The following is a 21,748-nucleotide window of genomic DNA, read 5'->3' on the forward strand; positions in this document are numbered from 1 at the left end:
AAAGATGTTAGAAAAAATTGTTTTTTCCCCTTTCTGGAGCTTAGAAGGTGGAAGTATTTTTATTTACTAGATTTTGTGGGCTTTGTGTGAAAAAAATATCGGGGTTTAGATGGGTTTCAGAGCTGGGTGGATAGCTAATTTACAGTCTTTATTGAGTTCATACCTGTGTTTGCACTGAGTTGTTGGGTGCCTGAGTTGTTTGTTTGTGGAATTTAAATTTTGGAATTTAACAGGAAAGTTTTGTTACTTGTTCAGTCCAAGGAGCAGATGTAATGTCACGTAACTGATCTGGCCACTCCAATCTAGAGCAACATACTTTTTGTTTAAAATAATGTTCCCTTGCTAGTGGGATAAAGAAAAAAGGGAGATGTGCTAATTTAATGATGTCATTTCATGGCTGGCTTCGAAGAAATGGGGATTCATTTATAGACCCACAAACAAGAAGTTTAATTGTTTGGATAACTTGTTCACTGCAGGTCACCCACTTGGCTTTACTTCTGTGGGGGCAAAGACGGAGGCTGGGCAGAGGCAGGAGCTTCATAAATGAACTTTCCCACAACTCTTCCAAATCTGCCTGCCCCAGTGCGGGAGGGGAACCGCAGGGGCCAGGCAGTGCAGGAGGTGCTGAGAAGGCAGGACAGGCTGGGGCACAGTCCTTGAACCCATGTCTGGGACTTCACAAAATATACAAAAGCATAAAGCCATGAAGTATGATTTCTTTATTGTTCATGTCCTGGCTCTACTGCTGTTGATTTTCAAGGTGCCTTTTACATTGTTTTCTAATGTGGTGACAGCCACGGAGAATCGAGGCATTACACTGAATATTTAAAACCAAACCATTTTATAAGTTCCCATTTCTGTACTGTTTAGTTTAACACAGACTCTTTAAAAACCTGCCAGATATTGAAGTGATTAGGAGATCAAGGTCACGAAACACTCATTTTTAGGGTAAATATGCTGCATTTTAAACAGTTGCTTTAGTGCCCTCCTCTTCTCTTTCTCTGTGCTTAGCAGAGCAATCTGCTCACAGCAAAGAGCACAGCTTTGGAAGGGCACTTCAGTTCAGGTCCATCTGTCTCCAGGAACATCTGGCTTGGAAGAGGTAGCAAAGAATATGATGAGATCAGAGATTTTCTTTCCATCACAGAATCTGTTTCAGAGCTCCCTGTCTCCAGCAAAATCTAACCTGCCAGCTGTGATTTGCTCTTCTCTCCATCAGCAAGAATTCCCAAAAATCCTTGTGATAAGGTGCTACCTGAAAAGCTGGCTCTGACAAGTGCTACAGGATGAAATGCCCCGTCCAGTAACTTCTGCTGACACTACTTTAGCATTTTTGTTCTTCAAATATAATTTCTAAGTCTTGACCTCATTAATATGCCATCGCTCCTGGAAGCTGAGTATTTGTTCAGGGTCCGAGCTGTTTTTTTCTCTCCCTAACGAATTTTACAGATTGGTGATCTACTAGTATGTTCTTTCTTTTGCATTTTCAATATAAGACTAAAATGCTTCTGGCTCCCTATGCATGTGTAACTCAGGACAGAGCAATCCGTTGTTATTTGGACCTCTGGCAGTATATATTTACAGTTTGTTTGACCTCGAAGGAAATTGTGGGTGTTCGGCTGGAATATTTGACATTTGAGTTGGGTTGTTTAGCTATGGCTCATAAGAAAAGCTGGTCAAAAAAAATGAGGCACGTACAAGTCTTAAAAACCTTTTAGCCCATCTTACAGAAATTTGAAGCTTTGATCAAAAATTGGAAAAAAATGTAGCCAATGTATAAGGATAAGTAAATGCATTTTGCCTTATTTATGAGCCAGATTTGGAGAAATATTTGCATGTTGCTAAATCTAATGAAGTTTTCTTGCACTCGTCATTATTTGATTTAGGAGTTTTGGAATATTTGCACTTTTACATGTCTTGAAAGTCCCAAACTTTTTCGCCAGTACATTTGAATGGTCTAAATTTTGCTAGAAAACATTCAGAAAATGGAGATCAAAGTTAGAGAAACTACAAAGTCTGTGAGTGATCCTCTTCTTCGATCTTGTGGTTTACAGCAAAATAGTCTTGGTTGATGATTGCTGAATCTAGATGTTACTGTGATAGAAATGAATTAGTTAAAGCTGTTAACAGGGTAGTAGGAGAAACATTGCAAAATTCACCCAGCTTGAATCATGATAAACTTGTTTTTTTTCTCAAGCTCGAAGGTGGTTTTCTAAGTGGTCTTCATGTCTAACATACAATTTTTTGATTTACTATATCCCTCAGGGGACAACTATTTGATTTTTTCCTAAAATGCAGTTTAAAATATGAGCATAGGCAGAGTCAAAAACTAGTGTTCACTTGACTCAAAGAAGGGTGAAACTGTAACTCACAGAAAAGAAACATCACAGACACTTTACCTGAACTTCCTTCTCCTTTCCTCCCCACTTGCTATTTGAGATAGGCTCCCCTGCTGCTGGAGAAGGCCACCGTCCACTCCTTTCTGAAGTATCACCAGCGTAGGCTTCTGCTCCCCCGTAAAACTGGGTAGCTTGCTCTCCATGTCAGAGATACCAGCTCAGATGTCTTTTGGTAGAGCGGAAAAATGAGAGTGTCCTTCGACCATCCAGTTTGGTAGGTAAGCTAAGCTGAGGGAGCTCTACAAGCAAAGATCTTACCTTGCTTTGGAGGTGACATCCATGATTTTGAAGAGTGCACAAAGTGGTCAATAGACTTGTTTGAAATGTGTTCTCTCACCAGCAAATTGTATCTCTGAATGTTGGAGTATTTAAAGAATCACAGATAGGGGTAGGGGGTGGTCGTTGCTGTCAGTTTTTAGGTGGCTCAGCTCAGCTCCCCGACTCGGCTCATGGTGTGAGGAGCAGCGAAGGGCTCTGGGAGGAGGCAGGGTGGCAGAGGACCACGTGCTGGGCTCCGCTGACAGACAGGTCTCGTATGGCAGTGCCGGGCTGTGATGAGATGCTGGCAGGGGTCTGCAAGCACCGTAGCAGAATTAGCATAGCACAGCCAGAAAGCCAGAGATGTGAAACCAATTATGTATGGCGATCCTGATCTAACTCCCTGACCCTTTGTGAAGATCAGGTCCAGCCAAAGCTACTAAAGGCATTACTGTGTTGGCTCAAATGTAGGGTGTGTTCTCTTTTCTCCAGAATCAAGATCTGAAAATACCAAGTTGCCTAAAATTCCGTAACGGATTTCTCCCCTTTAAGAGTCTAAAAAATTTGCACCCCTTTTTGGACTTCCTTAATGGAGTGCATCTATTGTTGCTACGTGTCTGCAAACGCCGAGCGTGATGGATATCAGTTTCTGGAGTCTGCTGTTCAATGGCTAATATATAAATAAAAATATAACTCCTGTATCAGAGGAATGTTGTGGGGGTTTTTTTTTACTATGTATTTACAGTCACAAGCATTGCTTGCTTTGTGGAGCAATAAATTTAATACATTAGCTAGTATATTATTTTTTTATTATTTATTTTTAGATTATTTCAATTTAAAATGAGATTTTCAGGTAACAAGGTAGGCAAACATGTTTAATAATGCTATGATGTAAATTGCTGTAGGTGACAGATCCCTACAAAAATGATTACAGGCAGATTTGCCATGCAAAAAATTATTTCTATGACAGCAAGCAGAAAGACAAATTACTCAGAGACTATGTACATGCTTTTCTATAATTGCTCATAAATTATTATGGTTCATGTTAAAATGCATCTAGACTCCCTAGACAACTAGATTTATTTAAAATAAGAATAATGGGAAATTACCAGGAAATGTTGGGGAAGGAGATGCAGTACACTCTTTGGGTGATTGCTAACGTAGAAGTACAGTAACTTATTGTCAGCCAACTTAATCTATACTTTGTTTAATAATTTTGAAACCTTCATTTTCAATTCAATTTCAATAGCCTGGATAGATAACTGGGATGGGCCCAGTGGGGCCCCACCGTGATTAACTGCTGCTGTATTTCCCTGCCCCGTGTAGGGCTCTCGTGTGCCTGGACCTTTTCATGTTCTACGAAATAGGATTGAATTTAGTCAGTTGGGTCAGAAGTTATGTTAATGGGGTGGGGGACTGACAGATAGATGGGCAAACCTCTTTTCCTTAGGAAGCTGGGCTAAAAATGGGACAGTGTATTCCGTATCCTCTCAATGCTCTGAACTTTAGAAAATATTTCAAATAATTGTCTTTATTGAAAGTGTCTAAAATACACCCACGGAAGATAGGATTTCATTTGAATGGCGTTTCAATCAGGCATTTATTAAGGAACACCTGATTATTGGGTAGCAGAGAAAAGATGTATATACATTTATTATATAGTACATGCCTCTCTCTAACGCCATTATTTTTCTCTTCTTACCACCCTGATTATATTACATATTGAGAGCCAGCCCAACAAAAATGACAGCAAACTTTGTTCTGGATAATGGAGTGCTAAACTCCACCTAAGCAGCTCCAGTCATTTGTAATGACAGCTTGGAGAATACTCCAAATGAATCTAACAGTGCTCACGCTCCAGTGACTGACAGCGTGGCAAGAGGAAAAATTCCAGCTTCCACGTGAGCGTGGGGAGCCTGACCTAGATTTTAGCCTCTACAGCTTCATGAGAGGAAACATTCTTGACTGTGTATTTAACAAGAAAAAAAGAGCAAGGGGAAAAAGTCGTCTCCTGTTTGATCAGTCTTTCCTCAATAATTAAGATTTAGTCAAGGCGCTCTGTGAGACTTCTCCCCTCCGCAGATGTCATCAACCCTATAATGAATGGTTACTCCATTCCCTGATGCTCTCCTCTCCGTTATTACCATGTCCGGGCACGCTGCGGGGAGCGAGCTGCTGCAGGGGAGCAGCCGGTGCAGGCAGGGGCGATGGGCAGGCAGCCTGCCTGCACCTTCCCCCTCCGCTGCGCTCGCTGAGTTGGGGTCAGCCTCGCCGCTGGCTGCTGAAATTCTTCCATTCGGATACTGTTAATGGGAAAAAGGTCTCTAGTGTAAATCGCCTTTTCTTTCTTTTCTTCTTTGGAGATGCAGGTGCTGGGCTGGGGTCAGGTCACCGTGCCCGGTGCCTCCACTGGAGCGCTGGCAATGGCCAGCGGTGCACCGGCCCCACAGTCTCGCTCTCCACTGGGGGCAGCTGGAGATGGCTTTTAGCCACTCTAATGACCTGGCTGTAAATTACCATTCAAATGTCTTTCATCTATTCCACTGTGCTTTATATACTCCAGCAGTTGTAATTTTGAAAATAAAATAGTAAAGAAGTGCACACTACAAGGGAGAAGGAATTTTCAAATGAAAGTGGAAGATGAGGCAGATTGAATGACACTGAAGGATGCTTAGTGTTCATTTGAGCTGTGCTTTGACAAGTTGTTCGGTGTGGATGTGGGAGAAATTTTACTGGAAGCAGAGGCATTTTCAGCTTCCAAAGCTGGATTTGCATATTGGGTCAGTACCTAACTCTGTAACTCTTCCTAATTATGACTCTGCTCTGCGAAATAAATGAAAAACTGGAACGTTTCTGCTTGACCCACAAGCTTTCTGTGTGTGTCTGAATGTCAGTGATTCTTTACCGTGGTTTAACTTTGCTGAACCAGCACAGTTTCAAAAGCATTAGATGACATGACAGGATTAGATTGACAGAATTAATTGGATCGGCTGAATTAGTTTGGATCTAAATTCCAGTTCTGGGCACCCCTATTCATTTCAGCTTACACACCCCTGCTTGGACTTTTGTGACTTTGCTAAAGCACAGGAGGAAGGGTGCCTTTGAGAATACCGGTATGTCCATGGAGAACGGGGATGAGCCATCTGGAGAGCTCAGCATTGCCTTTCACATCCCCTGCTGAGAGAAGGCGGCTGTAAGCTCTGCACTGCTCTTTAACTGTAAACTCACACCAGCCTAAAGAGCAGGGCTTAAAAAAAGCGCAGAGCTTTTGTGAGGAAGCTCTGTATGGAGTACATTGACACCCGCTCAATGTAAAAGCCCTCAAAGTCACCTATATAAAATAATTTATGATGTCAGAACCAGGCTTTAATATAAAAGTGGATTGGATGGGTTTGTAGGACTGGGAGATTTGGGTTCTTTTTCCAGCTCTGCTGCTGGTTGCCCATGTCTGTATAACACCATCGCAGAGAGAGGTGAATGCAATGTTTTGTGGGGTCCTGGCAAGAGAATGTTTGAGTTACAGTGTGCGGCTTTGGTCATGGTGGAGGATGTTATAAACCTGGAGGGGATGCATTGAGGACAAATACTTCAGTACATGATTTTCAAGTAACGATTATCCAAACTTGTCCTGTTCTGTGTGGCACTAAGCTATGAGAGGGAGAACACAGAGGAAGAAATGATGCTGCAGCAGTGAAGAAAAGGAAAGTCAGTAAGTTGCTACCGGCCTTTCATTTTATGTCATTAGCAGTAGCCATTAAAAGCAAGAAGCAATGAATTTTAATTTAAGTCAGCAGGAGGTTTTCAGCAAAATGAGTGTGGAAATGAAAATTGAAGTTAACCGAAACTGTGTACAGCTAACTTCAGGTGAATGTTTTGGTTTTGGGGCTTTTCTTGTTGAAGTAAGGAGTCAGTTGGCACAACCAGCTGCTGTGTTTGCATCTGCCTGTGGGGTGGGTGGCAGGAGCAGGCAGCCTGATCCGCACCACTTGGGGTGACTTTGCCTGTCAATACCCGCATGACAGTAGATATATTAAAAGTATGGTTTTGAGTAATGGGTTTCCCTTCCCTCTTGAGCCTATGTTAGTGTATTTTACAAGTAAAGTTTGTTTTACAAGATGTTACGTGGAACTTTATGTATTAGAAATGTATGAAAGTGGTCAGTGTCAATAGGTTTCAAATATGGTTCAGTTGCGTGGTTCATGTGGTCGCAGTACAATTAAAGCTGATTTACTGCAATGGGGAAATCAAAACCTTCCATTTATCGTGGTTAGTTTTGAAGGATTCAAGAGAAGCCTGAAAAAATGGTAGACATAACTTAAAGTCAGTGAAAGCCACTAAAAAAAAGGACTAGATCGGATATTGCACCATGTGTAGAAATTTTGGCTCACTACATTTTTTTAGGAAGTAAATTAAAAAAATCACTTAATGCTATCGGAGATGTACACGAAATGAAGAGTGTATGAGAATATCTAACACTTAGAGTTTGAGAATTGATACTGTAAATGCAGAAGAGGCAACTCGAACCTTACTCGCTTGAATTTGAGGTAGCTACATCAAGGGTAAAGCTGTTCCACTTACATGTAGCTGGATATGATCAATAAATTCCAAAAGCTACACATTTCATCAAGTCTATTAATTTTAGGTAGTGTATTTCCCTATTGGTGATCTGCCTTTGCAGTCTTTTTCTTTGGTTATATTCTTGGTTGACTTTCAGGCTTACAGTTTTTCCAGCAATAAAAAAGATTGAATTAAAAGGTCTCTGATATGTGAGGGGGAGTTACATGTTGATATGTATGCATATTCTAGGATTATATTGTAACTAAGATGATTTAAAATAATGGGAGAGAAAATTGTAGGGAGAAGTAATCTTTTATTAAACTGGCTGGCATATGTTCATTTTGAAGTGAAGTATCAAGAAAACTGTCCCCTTTCATATTTGTACAGTTCCTGTATTAAGCTTGATTGCATAGGTAGCATGTTGTAATTGTATCCTGTTGTATATAATACATATCTCTACAGTTTGAGTAGGCTGTAGGAAAAAAAAAAAAAGCTATGTGGAGCTGCCTTGAAAAGAAAATGGTAAATGTCACATCTGTTAGTTATTTTTTTTTACGTAACATAATTAGCAGAGGTGGATGGAAAAGTTTTAAGGGGTAAGATTGGGATCAGATGCCAATGTACATTTTCCTCCAACGAGGAATTAAACAATTCAAAACTGGTTTACTGGAGCAGGTGGTTAAGGTGAAAACACTTGGTTTATTTATTAAAGAATTAGTGTTTTGGGGATGAAAGTAATTATATTCTAAAATGGAATTGAGCAGGCCCAATGTGCTCTATTTATTGCCTGCACATTTGCATTTACATGTAACTAAAAAAGGTGTATAAAACCTTTTGATTGCCAGTAGCTGCTTCAGGGTTTTCACGTTTCTATGAAACAAAGGTTCTTTTCTTTTAATTAATTGCATTGCATTTCACAAGATGCCTTTCACTGTCTTGAAAAAATATATTTGTATCTAATATTTCTTTATTATTGTTTTGCTTTCAGTTGATGGTTGCATTGACTGGTCAGTGGATCTCAAGACATACATGGCTTTGGCAGGTGAACCAGTCCGAGTGAAATGTGCCCTTTTCTACAGCTATATCAGAACTAATTATAGCATGGCCCAAAGCACAGGTCTTAGGCTTATGTGGTACAAAAACAAAGGCGATTTAGAAGAACCCATTATATTTTCTGAAGTTAGGATGAGCAAGGATGAAGATTCAATATGGTTTCACTCGGTTGAGTTGCAAGACAGTGGTTTCTACACGTGTGTTCTAAGGTGGGTATTGTGTTAAAGTATAACTAAGAATGTATGGATTGTCTTGGTTAAAAAAAAATGTTTAAATTTAGCTCTCAGGATTAATACATTCTTCCAGTTAATATATACTCATTTTTATTTTCATAATTATATATGTCACATAATGCTTTGTTTCAAAATTAGTTTCCCTAGTAATTAGAGTTACCTCTTCCAACAGCTATAATTGAACATGTACTTTCACTTAATTACTTTTTTTTTTTAAGTCCAACATTTGCAAATTCTCAATTTGCCATAAACTTTCAGAACTGGATACTTCTTAAATCATGAAGTATTTTGGTTAAGTAATGCTCTTTCTCAAATCCTCTGAGTTATTCAAGAGTTAGACACAGTTTGAATTATTCTGATGGGGTTAGGCCGTGGGGAGTTACAGTTCTGTCTGGTTTTGAAGAAATGTTTATTTTGATATACAGTTATGATTTATCATAAATTTAAGCAGACCTCGTTTGGTAAGGCACTGAAATGCATGTCTCAGAAGTATTTTGGAACTGTTGGATGAGCCTTACATTAAGCATGTGCTGGAGCTCGTGATTTCCATCATGTGGATGTTGATGTCAGCTCTATGCCTAAAATGATAAGATAAAAAAGGAGAACTCTTTAAGAATGGATGAATAAATATCCCTTAAATGATCCAGTTTTGAATTAGAAGGAGTTTACAGATGCTTCGTATGATTCGGTTTTAAACTATTTAGTTTGAGAGAATGAAGCTTGCTTCATCCTTGTCTGCTGTTCCATACTGAAATTATACACAAGTTTGATAAATTTAATGTCAAATATTTGCAGCAAAGTAACAGCACTGTTCAGAGCCCAGAATTTGCTCTCTCTCCATCTCTGCTAAGTCTTGGTGCCTTGTCTCAGCTGCCTCAGTCCATTTTGATCCTGAAGAACGCTACTAAAATCAAAGATTGTGCTGTGGTGCATGGTGGTTTGTACTGGGGACCAATGTCCAGTTTAAATATCAGATGCATCTGCCAGACTCACTATTAAGTCTGTGTTGCAGCCTTTGGAGTTAATTATTCTTTTATTAGCCGCTCTGTCACAGGTTTGGTGTAATGTGAACTCTGTGATTTTGAAATGTTACGGGAAGATAGTGATTTACATGTTTCAAGGGAGCTATACTTTTTTCATAAGAAGTCACTGTTGTGATAATCAAGTTACTAGTTTAATGCTCTGGAAATTTTAATGCGAGTCCTATGTGAACAATGAAGACTTGATCTTGGATCAAATTCTGGGACATACTTTTTTCCGGGAAATTTCAAAACTCTTTGCTCATTTACATGACAAAGTAGTTTTGGTAACAAATGGGCAAGTTCTTAAATAATTCACGCATTCTCCTCATTTTCAAATAAAAACTATATGGCATGCTTCTTGGAAGTCATTACACAGCAATTAAGATCATCTTTGTCTGTTACGCAGTTTTCCTGCTTTGGCTAGAACTTTCTTATATAATTACAGGTATTTTTGCCTTTTCAGATTTATGTCGGAGTGCAGAATATTCTATATAGTGGTTACACATAAAAGACTTTATTTCTTCCTTTACTGAATTATTTTTTTCTTCCAAAAATTTGGTAATGTATCCTTGCTGTTATTGTTTATGAAATCATAGACAGCTTAAAATAGCTGAGGAAATAGCAGTAGTAATTTATTTTAATTTCATTAAAATTGGGCTAGATCTAATGTTCTGAAATATTATCACACTTTTGCGGTAGACTATCCACACCATTAACTGTGTAATTTCAGCTTTATTAATCCATTTTTTTGGAGAGGGATAAGCAGGTGTTTGCGTTTTAGTCATTAACCAGGATCACCTGCTTTGTGAGAATTAAGAGATCACAAATGAGAGCAGTAATTCTAGAATATGATCTTATTTTCTAGAAACATTACAATTTCTGTTACAAATGCCTTCTTTTGTAGACTGAATGAATAGATACTGGTAGAGAGAACTCAATGCAGTGACAATAAAGAGGTGACTGTGTCCACCAGTGTGCAACACTGGATTTAGGGTTGCATGCATAATTGACTCTTTTGGTTTGGTAGCTGAATGAAAAAAATGGGGGAGGGAAATGCTTTTGACTCAAGATAAATGTAAAACTTCTGAAGTTTTTCTCAACAAAAAAGTTTTTGTTTAGGTTCTCTAAAAGAAAATCAGAAGCAATTCAAATCTAAATTGATGCCTTTCTAGCCACTCACCACGGTCGTGGGAAGCCCTGGTGCAATTCCCTGTGCTGCCTGAAGGGTGAAAACCCACATTTGTGTGTCCCAGTTGCCAGGGTGTGCTGCATTCAACCACTTCAAGTCTCTTGCCTTAGAACCGTTCTGTCTGAAATTCGTACTTGTCTATGCAAAAGGGTGCAAGGGAGTGAGATGCTTGGATGTGGTGCTAAGGCTAAGTGGGGACAAAGAGATCCCTGTCCCAGAAGTTCATGGCTTGAAAGGAAGAACACACTCTTGAGCTGGGAAGATCTTCTCTGATAGAAGGGAATTGAACACCAAGGGTTTTTAGCAAGTCGTACATAAAGGATGTCACAGGCAATAGGGAGAGCTATGCTAATTCACTTTCCTCCAACTCTAAAAAAATACATTTGTTTTTCTGTGTTAAAAGTCTCAGTTTTTTAAAGAGGGAACAAGAACTGGGCCTACTTAGATCTTCTTAGCCTGATGAAAGAAGAGAAGATGAGCTAAGGAAGAAATCTCAGCAAAGTTTAGCCACACCTTTGCCCTCAGCAAGGGACTACTCCTGGAGCCCTTTCTCCTAACTGGGCCCAGCTCTGAAATAAGCTGAAGTACTGAATAAATGCTTTATGAGCAAGATCAATAAAAAGTTAGTGCATATTTGCTATTCATTAGCTGTTGGTGAAATAAAATAACTCAATTCCCATAACGTGAATCAGGAGAGTAGAAAGTCTGGGCCTTGAGGGGGTGCAAGGAAAGCAGGAGGTGGAAGTTTGTGGTCACCAGACTGGCTGATGGAGCTAAGCCTGGATTTTTGTACAGGATGCAGGGTAACAAGGGAGCGAGGGCCTTGAATGCCTATGAAGCAATAAGCCTGCAGATCTTTAATACCAGCATTTGATGCCAGAGAACTGCCAACAAATCAAGTTAGGAAATCTGTGTATCCGTTTTCCCTTACTTTGTCCCTATCTGCACAGTTCTTAATGGAGAGCAGCATTGCTGTGGACATGCACAGAAGAATCAAGCCTCTGCCGAGCCATTGGTGAAATACCGAGATATTACTTTCTGAGCAGTAATAACATGGACTGAGAGTAGATTTTTAAGCCTTCAGGCTTCTGAATGTCTGTGAGGCGCATGTCCAGGAAATAAAAATCAGATTTAGGCAGCCTGGAGGGGCTCTCAGTAAAACTTCATTTGCAGCGTAACCTCTGTGCTCTCACTTCAGTGGGTGTTAGGAGGGCTGAGGAGCTTGTTTAAAATGTCTACAACCTGGACTGCAGTAGGCACCCATCAGCCCAGGAAAAGTTGCACCACTTTTCTGAGCGCTGAAAGTCTGGCTTCCAAGTGAAAGGAAGGAAGAGGTTTTTTTCAGGTCCAAGCAGGAAATTTGGACTAAATCATGATGTGAAAATGTGTAGGGGTAAGGTCGCTTTCTCTGCAGCCATCTCTCATGGTTCTTACAATATGTGTTTTAATAGAGTTATTCATTTTGTTGGTGACAGTATCTTCTCGTTACAGAATGTTTCATGTTCAGGTGCTTTGGCTTTATTCAGTGCTCAGCTGTTCATGACAAAGGTGATTTTGTATCTCAAATCCCTTTGAATGCAGTGTTGTAATTCCAGTTTAGTCACAGAATACCTCCTTCCATATGCTTCACCAGCAAGTGCTTTTTTTTCCCCATAGACTTACTGTGAAAAGATCCAAAGATGATAACTTCCTAGTGGGCCAGTGTCTTTAATCATCAGATGTCCAAGAGGAGCACATCTAAGTAGCTGATGGATTACACATCTCATAGTTACCTCTCAGACTTGCACACTGGTATGTGATCAGCTTTCATGGCTGTACTGTCCCAGGTATGAATGTAGAAGCCAGCTTAATTTCACACATAGAGCAGATGCATGGATTCAGCATGGCGTAGTCTTCCCAGGCTCTGTATGACACTAACATTAAATGTCACACATTAAAAGTGTGTGACATTTCCCACATTAAAAGTGACTGATTCTGTATAAACAAAATCCCTGTGATATATGGTATTCAATACTTGAATACAGTGTTAGAGCAGATACAATATAAAGTCAGTATGATTCATGATAAAATAAAATTTAACTTGCTGAGATATAATGTTTTGGCATTATCAAAATGCAGGGAAAGTAGAATCAGAATGCTTCTACTTTTCTATCTAAAATTGTGTAAAAACTGATGGTGCTCCTGCAAATCATTTTGATGACATTGTCTTTATTGAGAGAAATCAGTTCTATCTGTTCTTTTGACACACTTGCAGAAAAACAAAGATTTGTTTCTTTTCCCAGGTGACATGTATATTTCCGCTCAGTCACTCTCCTTCTCTAAAGCTTTAGAAGAGAAAATACGCATCCTCTGTCTTTCTGAAAGCCAGTGATTACTGTTGATGAGAAGCTGCAGGAACAGTCAGGGCTTCGAGCAGAAATGCCCATGTTGCTCTGTGGTCGGAGAGCATCCAGCAGCTTCCCTGTTGCAGCAGGATGCACAAGAATGAGAATATTCTGTATCCTTCAGTTTTCCTAATAGTAAAATCCCAGCTTTAGATACCTTTAAAATGACTGACATTTTCAGTCCCAACAGATTGTCATAGCGAAAGCTCCATGTGCTGCAGTGCATCAGTAACGTTTCAGCTCACTGTCACTGGTTGCTTGTGGAAGAAGTGTCTTCCCTGGTGTGCTTCAAACCTTGCCTGGTGGAGAGAAAGGATGCAAAGTGGATCCAGTGACTGCTTCCTCATGCAGTGAACTTTGCATGCAGGAGACCTATTGCCAAGATGTTGTTCGGCCCTCCTCAGCCATCTCTTCTCAGCAAGTCAGGGAGTTTTCATTTCCCTTCTATACTCCAAATAACAATGGAGGAGAATGTGCTTACCCAGGTACCACTCCTTTTGAAACCCACATCAAGCCAGCTGTAACTATAACATGTCAGTAGACAGTGTTGTATGTGTCCTGTGAGTGGACAGACAAATGGAAGGTTTCCTGAGGAAATCCATCATGCCCAAAGTACAAGGTAACAGAGCCATAGGGAGTTACACTGGTATTCGGTAAGTGATCCTGGAGGATAGTTTCTTTTCTGGCAAACACTTAAGGGAAGACACAGCCAGGAGGACTCAGCTGCAGGACGCAAACAGCTCTCATTGCAAATTGGCATAAAGATACTCACTTCATGATTCTTCATGATAGCATTCCTTGTATTACCCAATGAGATAATAACTGATCTACTGGTTTACATGCTCAATTGTCTGTATACAAGCTGAAGGGGGCTTGCCTTTCCTCATTGCATCCACAAATAGGACTTACATGCATGAAGGATGTGCTCCACAGGTTTTGTTCCTGGAGGCAACAAAATCAGTGAGGTTTAGCAATGCAGACAAGTCTGATGGGTATCCTGAATGCAACTTCTCTTTTGCGTGCTAGATGTCTAATAAAAAAAAGCATAGAGGAGAAGATACACTAATTCGCCCTCTGTGTGGGCTGGAAGAAATAAAGGAGAAAGTGCTCAGTGTTCTCAGAAACAGCGGATTGCAAATACAAAATTATTGGAAGGGGATTTCTTAAGACTTTCCTGGGAGCAGTCGTCCCTATGCCTCAGATTTATGTCATTCGTAAATGGGGCTTTTCAGCAAGACAGTATAATTTAACAGTAATATCCAGAGTTCTAATAGAAAATTATTAAGAAATAAATGAAAAGGGCTTAGTCGTTTGCAGTAGCAAACTTCAGGGCAACTTGCTGCCTTGTAATTCTTAAGGGCAAGGAAGAAATTTTCCCTGAGTGCAAACCCAGCCAATTACAGGATTTCTTCTGCTGGAACAGGACGTGCTGAAGCTGATAGAGACCAGATAGTTCATGAATTTAGGTGTGATCTGCTGAGATAACTTGGTGTTCTTTTGGCTTCTGCATTTCTTCTGTGTTCTGTATTATATTTTCATATATTCATTTCTAATAACTAACATTTTTGAAGACTTTAAAGAAAAAAACAAAACCAAGGAACACTGTTGACCTGTGTGATTCAACTTAAATGCTAGGGGATTTTCCCTCTGTGCCTGAGTAGTCCCTGTTGGAATGACTGACTGCCGATTTGTTTGTTTTTCAGTTGCTTCTGTCATGATGCAGGGGTCAGCAGGACCAGTGCATGTGTGCGTGAAGGCAACCAGAAAAGAAATAGCTCCTCCTGACCTTTAACCATGTGCATTTGCACATGGCTGTCACTGTTCTCAGAGAGACTTTAGAAACATGATACTAGAGATTATCACTGAATTTTCAAATTATGTTACAGGCTGTTACAGGCTGTATCACTGACCGTACTAGGCACATCCTGAGATTTTTGTGTCACATTTCCCTCTTAATAAGGATGTTAGCTGAAGTCCAACTTCAATTTAAACTTCGATCTAAGCTTTGGTGAGAGAGACCCAACTGTGAGAAACGACCCAACTGCCAGATCCAAACATCTTTTCTTCTCTGTCCCAGTATCCAGAAAGCCTAAAAATTCCCTAAACAGAGCTAAACTCACAGTGAGGAGTACAGGTCTTGCTTTTAAGTCCCTCTGGTGGGAACTATTGTCCTGATGGTTAACTTGAGGAGACATCCCTGGATATCCCTTTTTCAAGCTGTTATTAATATGAACCTTTTAAAATTACCTTTCAGTGATTTTGCTCGGAAGTTGTTTCTTTTGAGTAGTGATGGTATAGCCTTTCTTCATTGTAAAACATGGGCCTCTGGGACATGTAGTATGTTTTAATCAAGCTCAAATTGTCATCTTGTTTCTAGTGAGTCTTGTGTAGCGATTGAATCTTAGGAGAAAAGTACAGAAAGACTAAAAATTCTTAAAGAGTGATGGGGCCTTGAATGGTACCTCTATCTGGGTTCACAATGCAGGTCTGTGTTGAAGGATCAAAGGAAGTAGAGATAATGCAAGACCATTGGATTTGTAACATGGTACTGTTTTAGCACTTTCTGAGATCATACTTCCATGATGATGTTTTCTTTTACTAGTAGGATCCTGAAAACCAGTAGCAGTGGTAGTCACCGAGAAATAAGTTAGCACTTGAATGAAACCTTGTAAGAGTAAGTAATAATCCATTTGTTTTTTGGAAAGATGTTACATTTGTGTGATCTGAAAAAAAAACAATGATAATAAGTTACTCATTTTTCTTTAAGCAGATCACCAAACCATGATCTCATTGATCCGAGCGAAACAAGCTCAGATACCAGTGAAACTGCTTGGTAACCAGTATGTGAAGTGTGAAATTTAGACAGGAATAAATGTATAAAATTCTCATGAAGAGGGAGGAAAACAATCAAATGCTCAATTAAGTCTGAAAGCTGATAACACAGCACATTCTTATAGCAGCTGGTAGTGGATCTGGTAGTGCATTAATTGCTGTGGACCTTGAGATGGACAAAGACGGTTGGCGATGTAGTTATTACTGTTACTGCTTTAACTCAGAATGAGCAAAGATGAATGTAAGCGTTGGCCTATACAGTTCTGCAATCGGTATTTCAGTGAGCCAATGAAAATGTCATTAAAACAGCCAGAGTGTTTAGGTACATTGGGAGAGTTCTAAGTCTGAGCTTTGCTGTTCCCTGAGCACTGCTTTGATAAAAACACTTCCCAGCTTTTGGATCTACCACCATAGCCTTAGTTCTAAGATCAAAGTCTTAGAACTTTAATGTAATAAAAACCCCAAGACTTAATGAAAAATGAACCTACAAGAAAAAAATAATTGCAAATCCTCTTGTATAAATATGTAATTCAAATTTAGGGATTTTTTCCAGTCTAGTAGATATAAAATACTCAACCACTTTGCTGCCTCCTTCCTTTTTATAAGAAAATCGATAAATGGGGCAGGGAGGTTCCGTGCACACTAGAGACAAAATTGTATTACTTGACTCTCTTAACAAACCACCCTCATTAGCAGAAATACAAATGCCAAAGAAAAAAGTTTTTTCCAAAGTTGTGACTATTTCCTCTAATTTGAACTCAGCCTTAGGGCTGATGAATTGTCTTGAATCCAGAACAACATGAAAAATAATTTAGGGATTGACACTTTCATTTCAAATGTCCTTCTTATCCATTTCTTTATACACTCCCTTTTTCCCTCTTGTCCTTGCTTCGAAGTCAAGCCAAACTCAAAATTTTGCTTGCTTTTGTTTTGAGAACTGTTAAACTCCCTTGGTTTTCCCTCTGGTTTTCTATTGGATTCTGAGCTGGCTTCGGTTTGCTGAGCCAGTTCCAGGTGGCCTGAGGATTACAAATGCCTTGCCACCAGAACAAAGGAAACTGCTTTGTGAACTCTGGCAAAGCTAAATCCTTCTCTGCATTTCCAGGCAAGAGAGTAGGCACAGTTTATAACTGGTCCCTTGAAATAGGGAATAACAAATCTTAGTTTCAGTGTGAAAACATAAGACACTTAATTTTTTTCTTTGTACTATGGAGTGATTGTTTTTCTTCCCTCTTCCCGTTCCCCATATGACCACTGCAACCATGTGTAGAAATGGAAACCATTGGAAACCGACTCCCCTGGAAAATGAATGGTTTGGAAACCTTTCAGAAAAGACAAATTATTAAAGGACCCACTTTCAGACTCATGGGCGTATTTCCTTTACATGTGGAAAGTGGGCTGGCTGCAGTCTGCCAGGTTCATTTGGGTTCCAATATTCTCTACTTATATACTTCTTACCTGGCCTCACAATACTGAGATCACAACTACAAGCCCTCCAGCATCTTCCTCATCCACCTGGAAGATGCTTCCTTTTTATTCCTTTCAGCCACCAATTCTGTCAGCAAAACCTGGGTTACCAGCTTTGCTATTGTTATCTGTTGTTCTTCGTGTGTTCCAGCTTTCCTCATTAAATAAGGTCATATAACCTTTCCTGCCAGTCTGCAAACTGTTGGGAGCACTGACCTCCCCCACCAAGCTCCATGACCATGTACTGAAAACAAAAGTGGATCCTCCTTTTTATAATTCATAGGCCATCTGTTTAGCTTTTAAAAGAAGAAAAGCAATAAATGTAGGATTCGTGCTAGTCAGTCTCCACACCTTTAAAAAAAAAAAAAATTTAAAAAGACCCTTAACATAAACAACTTAAATACAGATCATCAAGGAGAGCCCTTGTGGACACAGAGGTCCTGAAAACAACTGGAAAGAAAGAACTGGAATCCTCCCAGCACAGCAGCTCTATGGGCTTCCTGAGGGACCCTGGTAGGTGAGTTCCCATCACCTCAGTGACCTGTGTGGTGGCCAACACCATAATATTCCTGTCTGTTTACCCAGGTGGTAAAAACAATGCTGTAGTGACCAACGACTGCTTTGTGATCCCCTTTCTGAGCTCTCCCTCAAGCTGTCACCTTCTAGAGAGCCCTTTTACGCCCCAGGCCCCACAAGGGAGGGAAGGCAGCACATTCCCATGTGCCAGTGAAACCAAATGCACGTTTTTCTGCAAATTGCAGTTCAAATTACAAGTTTTTTTTTCTGGATAGGAAAATTAACTGGTTCATCTACTAATTCCCGCATAGACTGAACATGGTCAATTCCATGGCAATCTTCTGGTTAGAACAGAGGGAATGTATCTTTTTAGGAAGCTCTGTCTCATAGCATCTGAGTGGACAGAAAAATGGTAGCCATGGGAGTCTCCAGGAAAAAGTCAGCACAGACCCATCACCTGCTCAGAGGACTGAGTGCTGAAATCCATACCATCCTGGGGAACAGCTTGCCTAGCACAGGGAGGAATGGCTCATGTCTTCTACAAACTTCAGCTCCCAGGCTTCTGCCTCAAAATTGAGAAAAACAGTGAGGCTGATCAAATTGCTGTTTCCTTTTGCACATGACTGAAATATAACTGTTATCCCAAACTGACTAGGTTAAAGGAAGGCTGCTGCTTCATTCACTGGAATTCCTGCAGAAGTTGCCCTTTTCTGAATTACCAGCAGTAGTGCTAACATGAGTGGCTGGTGAAGAAGCATTCATAAAGTTTTCAAGCCTGTTGCTGTTGGCTTAGTGAGGGCTTTCTTCATCATGAGCCTGAAACAGATTTATTGTCTTGGTCACGGACTGTGAACAGAAGTGATAGTGCTCACCAGGCACTTAGTTTTCTCAATTCTACTCAATTCTAATTGTAACTAATGAAAATACTACTACATTTTTAGGTCGTGGTTCCAGGAAGCATTTTAAATAGAAGTAGCCTCCAGCGCTGTTCAAAATATAATCTAAATAATGCAAGATTGTTAGCAGAAAATACAGCACTATTAAATAACACCAAGTAATGGGCAACTATTCAAAGTCATTATTCTTGATTAGCCTGGATGATTATTACTGAGTGCATGTGACCTTATTTGTACTCAGTAATACTTGTAGTCATTCAGGAAAGTTAAATAATCATTACTGATTAATTACTATTGATTATACTGAGTGGTTGTATCCATATTTTGTGGATTTTCAGTGCTGTATTAGGAAGCATTGAAACTTTCTGAATGTGTTTTGTTTTCTTCCTACAAAAAAGGTAACCCTTTTCAAAAGCAAGTAGTTTGGGAGAAAGTTGACTTATGTTCCCTAAATCATGTAAGTATTTCTGAAAAGCCCACCCAAAATGATGCATTTTTTTCAGTCCAGAGAAATTTTTGTTTCCAGTAAAATAATATGTTTTGTGTAGTTTGTGAGGATGAGACTTTTTTTATAGCCTCTCAACTGAAACACATCGTGGCAGCGTGCAAAGTGAGCCTTTTTGCTCTGAGGTGAGGGACAGTGAAATATCCACTGATTTTATTACATAAATGAATAGGTGGCATTTTGAAGAGAAGGGAGTAGGAAGGGGGAAGTCTGTGGTTCCGCTGAATACCTAACACTACCGATGCTGAAAATGGGAGGTTTCTGAAGATTGTCTGTTGACTTGCCTTGCAAATACCTCTTTCTGCAAATACCTGCTCATGGCACACCTTTGACAAGAAGCCATTTGCACAGTGTTTTGTCAGTGCTTGTTTAGCATAAACCTTAGTGCCCTGATGAAGTGTCCCCATAGACCTTTTTATTTTCTTCCTAACTACAGGCTTGCTTGACAGAATGACATGTTGTTGAAATGTTGCATAAGAAAAGATTTGTTATGGAGTGTGTTGGATTTTTTTAATTTTTTTTTTTTTTTTTAATTAAAAGCATTGTCATGAGTCTTAATTGGAGGGACTGAGCAGCCAGTATCATTAGTGTCGGGGTTTGGCTGACAGATCCCTTTCCAGGTGCACAGGGCAGTTCTTGTCTGCCGTGCCACCCTCTTCCCTCGGCTGAACCAGTCTGCAGCAGAGCTGCGATGGAAGAGGCAGTGGCAAAGCGGCAGTATCTCCTGCAAGAGCTCTCCACAACTCCCTTTGACGGGAGGAACCACCCAGCATGTCGGTTTTACTCCAGGCTTTTTTGGTTGTGGCGCAGTCAGTTAAAATGACAAAATGATGCATGATGGGAGGAAGAGCCTCATTATATTGTCGCTTGTACTTTGTAGTTTGCTTTTAAAGGATTCCATTTGCCATCGCACCTAATGAAGGGCAGAAGCTGACAGTCTGGGTTGCAACGATCCTGTGCAAAGTGCAAATGCTTCACAGTAACACCATGACAAACACCAGTTTGGGGTTTTTTTTATTGTGTGTCTGATAGCTCTGTTAAAGATGCAAGTCTGAAGGAATTTAATTTAATCCTGTTTTCATGATTGTGAGGCACAGGAGCTGGGCTGGTTGTGTTTATTCTACCCTGATATTAAGAAAAACTAGGCGTAGCTTGCAATCCGCTTGCCTGGATTTAACTCAGTCAGGGTTCTTTGGTGATAGAGCAGGCAGTGGTTTGAAGTGCTAAGGGATTTACATTTGTCAAGATTTTAAGGCCAAAATGTATCCACCAGTCTGACTTCTTGCGTACCTGCACTGGGTGCCCATGCCCAGGCGGCTGGCAGCGGGGCTGCAGGCTCCCCTCTGAGGAGAGCTGAGGGGCTGCCCTGTGCCGGACACGGCCGGTTCCAGCCGGTTCCAGCGGCACAGCTGAGCCCCTCAGCGAGGCTGGTGGCACAGGGAAAGCGTGTTTAAGGAAGGGCAAAACGCCGCTGGTCAGCGAGGGGAAAAGTGTGAGAAACAGCCCCGCGACACCGAGGGCCGGGCAGGAGGAGGGAGAAGGCGCTCCAGGCCCAGAGCTGAGACTCCGCTGCGGCTGTGGAGAGACCAGGGGAGATGGTTTTCCTGACAGGAACTGCAGCCATGGAGGGCCCACGCTGGAGCAGGGGAATGTGTGAGGAGAAAGGCGTGGCAGAGAGGAGCGTTAGGGACAGACCACAACCCCCCATTCCGCGCCCCCCCCCGCTGCCTGGGGCCAGGGGAGGTAGAGGAGTAAAAAAAGGAGGTGAGGGGATGAGGGGAATGTGTTTTAGCTTTTTTGTCTTTCTCACCGTCCAAACCTATTTTAATTTGTGATTAAATACAATAACTTTTTTCAAGTCGAGTCTGTTTTGCTCATGATGGTAACTGGTAAGTGATCTCTGTGTCTTTATCTCCACCCTCGAGCTTTTTCATCTTATTTTCTCCTTCCCATCCTGTGGAGGGGGACTGGCAGAGCAGCTGGGTGGGCGGCTGGCAGCCGGTCCAGGTCAACCCACCACAATATCACATGCTGTAGGATTTTATATAGCAGGTCCTTCAGGGGGAGGAATTCTTCCTGCATGATGTGCTTTAACATCCAGCACATAACCCTTCTTCTGAAATGTATAGCACTGCATACTGGAGTGAAATCTCCTGAAGGTGGGAGAGAAAGAAGGAGAGGAGGAGTGTGTGTGTGACACATAGAGGAAATGGGACAGTATAACCTGGCCAACGTTTGAGATGCCAACAGGTTCCTGTGTTTGTAGACATGCAAGCTCGAAAGAGCTGCTGTGCTGGATTAGATCGCAACAAAATTTCTACAGGGTTCTTCATAGTAAATCAGAAATGAGCCTTTACATTTTCTAGTAATTCCTCTGTGTTGGAAATGCACGACATGACAGTCACTATTCGAATGTGTCACTGAAGTGTTTGGGAAG

The 21,748-nt window shown here is 40.7% G+C and overlaps 1 protein-coding gene across 1 annotated transcript in view; it reads left to right on the top strand.

Annotated features, from left to right (window-relative positions):
- Positions 1-21,748, top strand: part of IL1RAPL2 (interleukin 1 receptor accessory protein-like 2) — a 391,710-nt gene that overhangs the window by 187,182 nt on the left and 182,780 nt on the right. Inside the window, exon 2 of the mRNA XM_009330996.1 lies at positions 8,203-8,476. Coding sequence (XP_009329271.1) covers positions 8,203-8,476 — 274 coding nt within the window. The remainder of the gene's footprint in view (positions 1-8,202; positions 8,477-21,748) is intronic.

The sequence above is a fragment of the Pygoscelis adeliae genome, unplaced genomic scaffold, assembly GCF_000699105.1.
Source record: "Pygoscelis adeliae isolate BGI_AS28 unplaced genomic scaffold, ASM69910v1 Scaffold100, whole genome shotgun sequence".
In the NCBI taxonomy this organism is placed as follows: Eukaryota; Metazoa; Chordata; class Aves; order Sphenisciformes; family Spheniscidae; genus Pygoscelis; species Pygoscelis adeliae.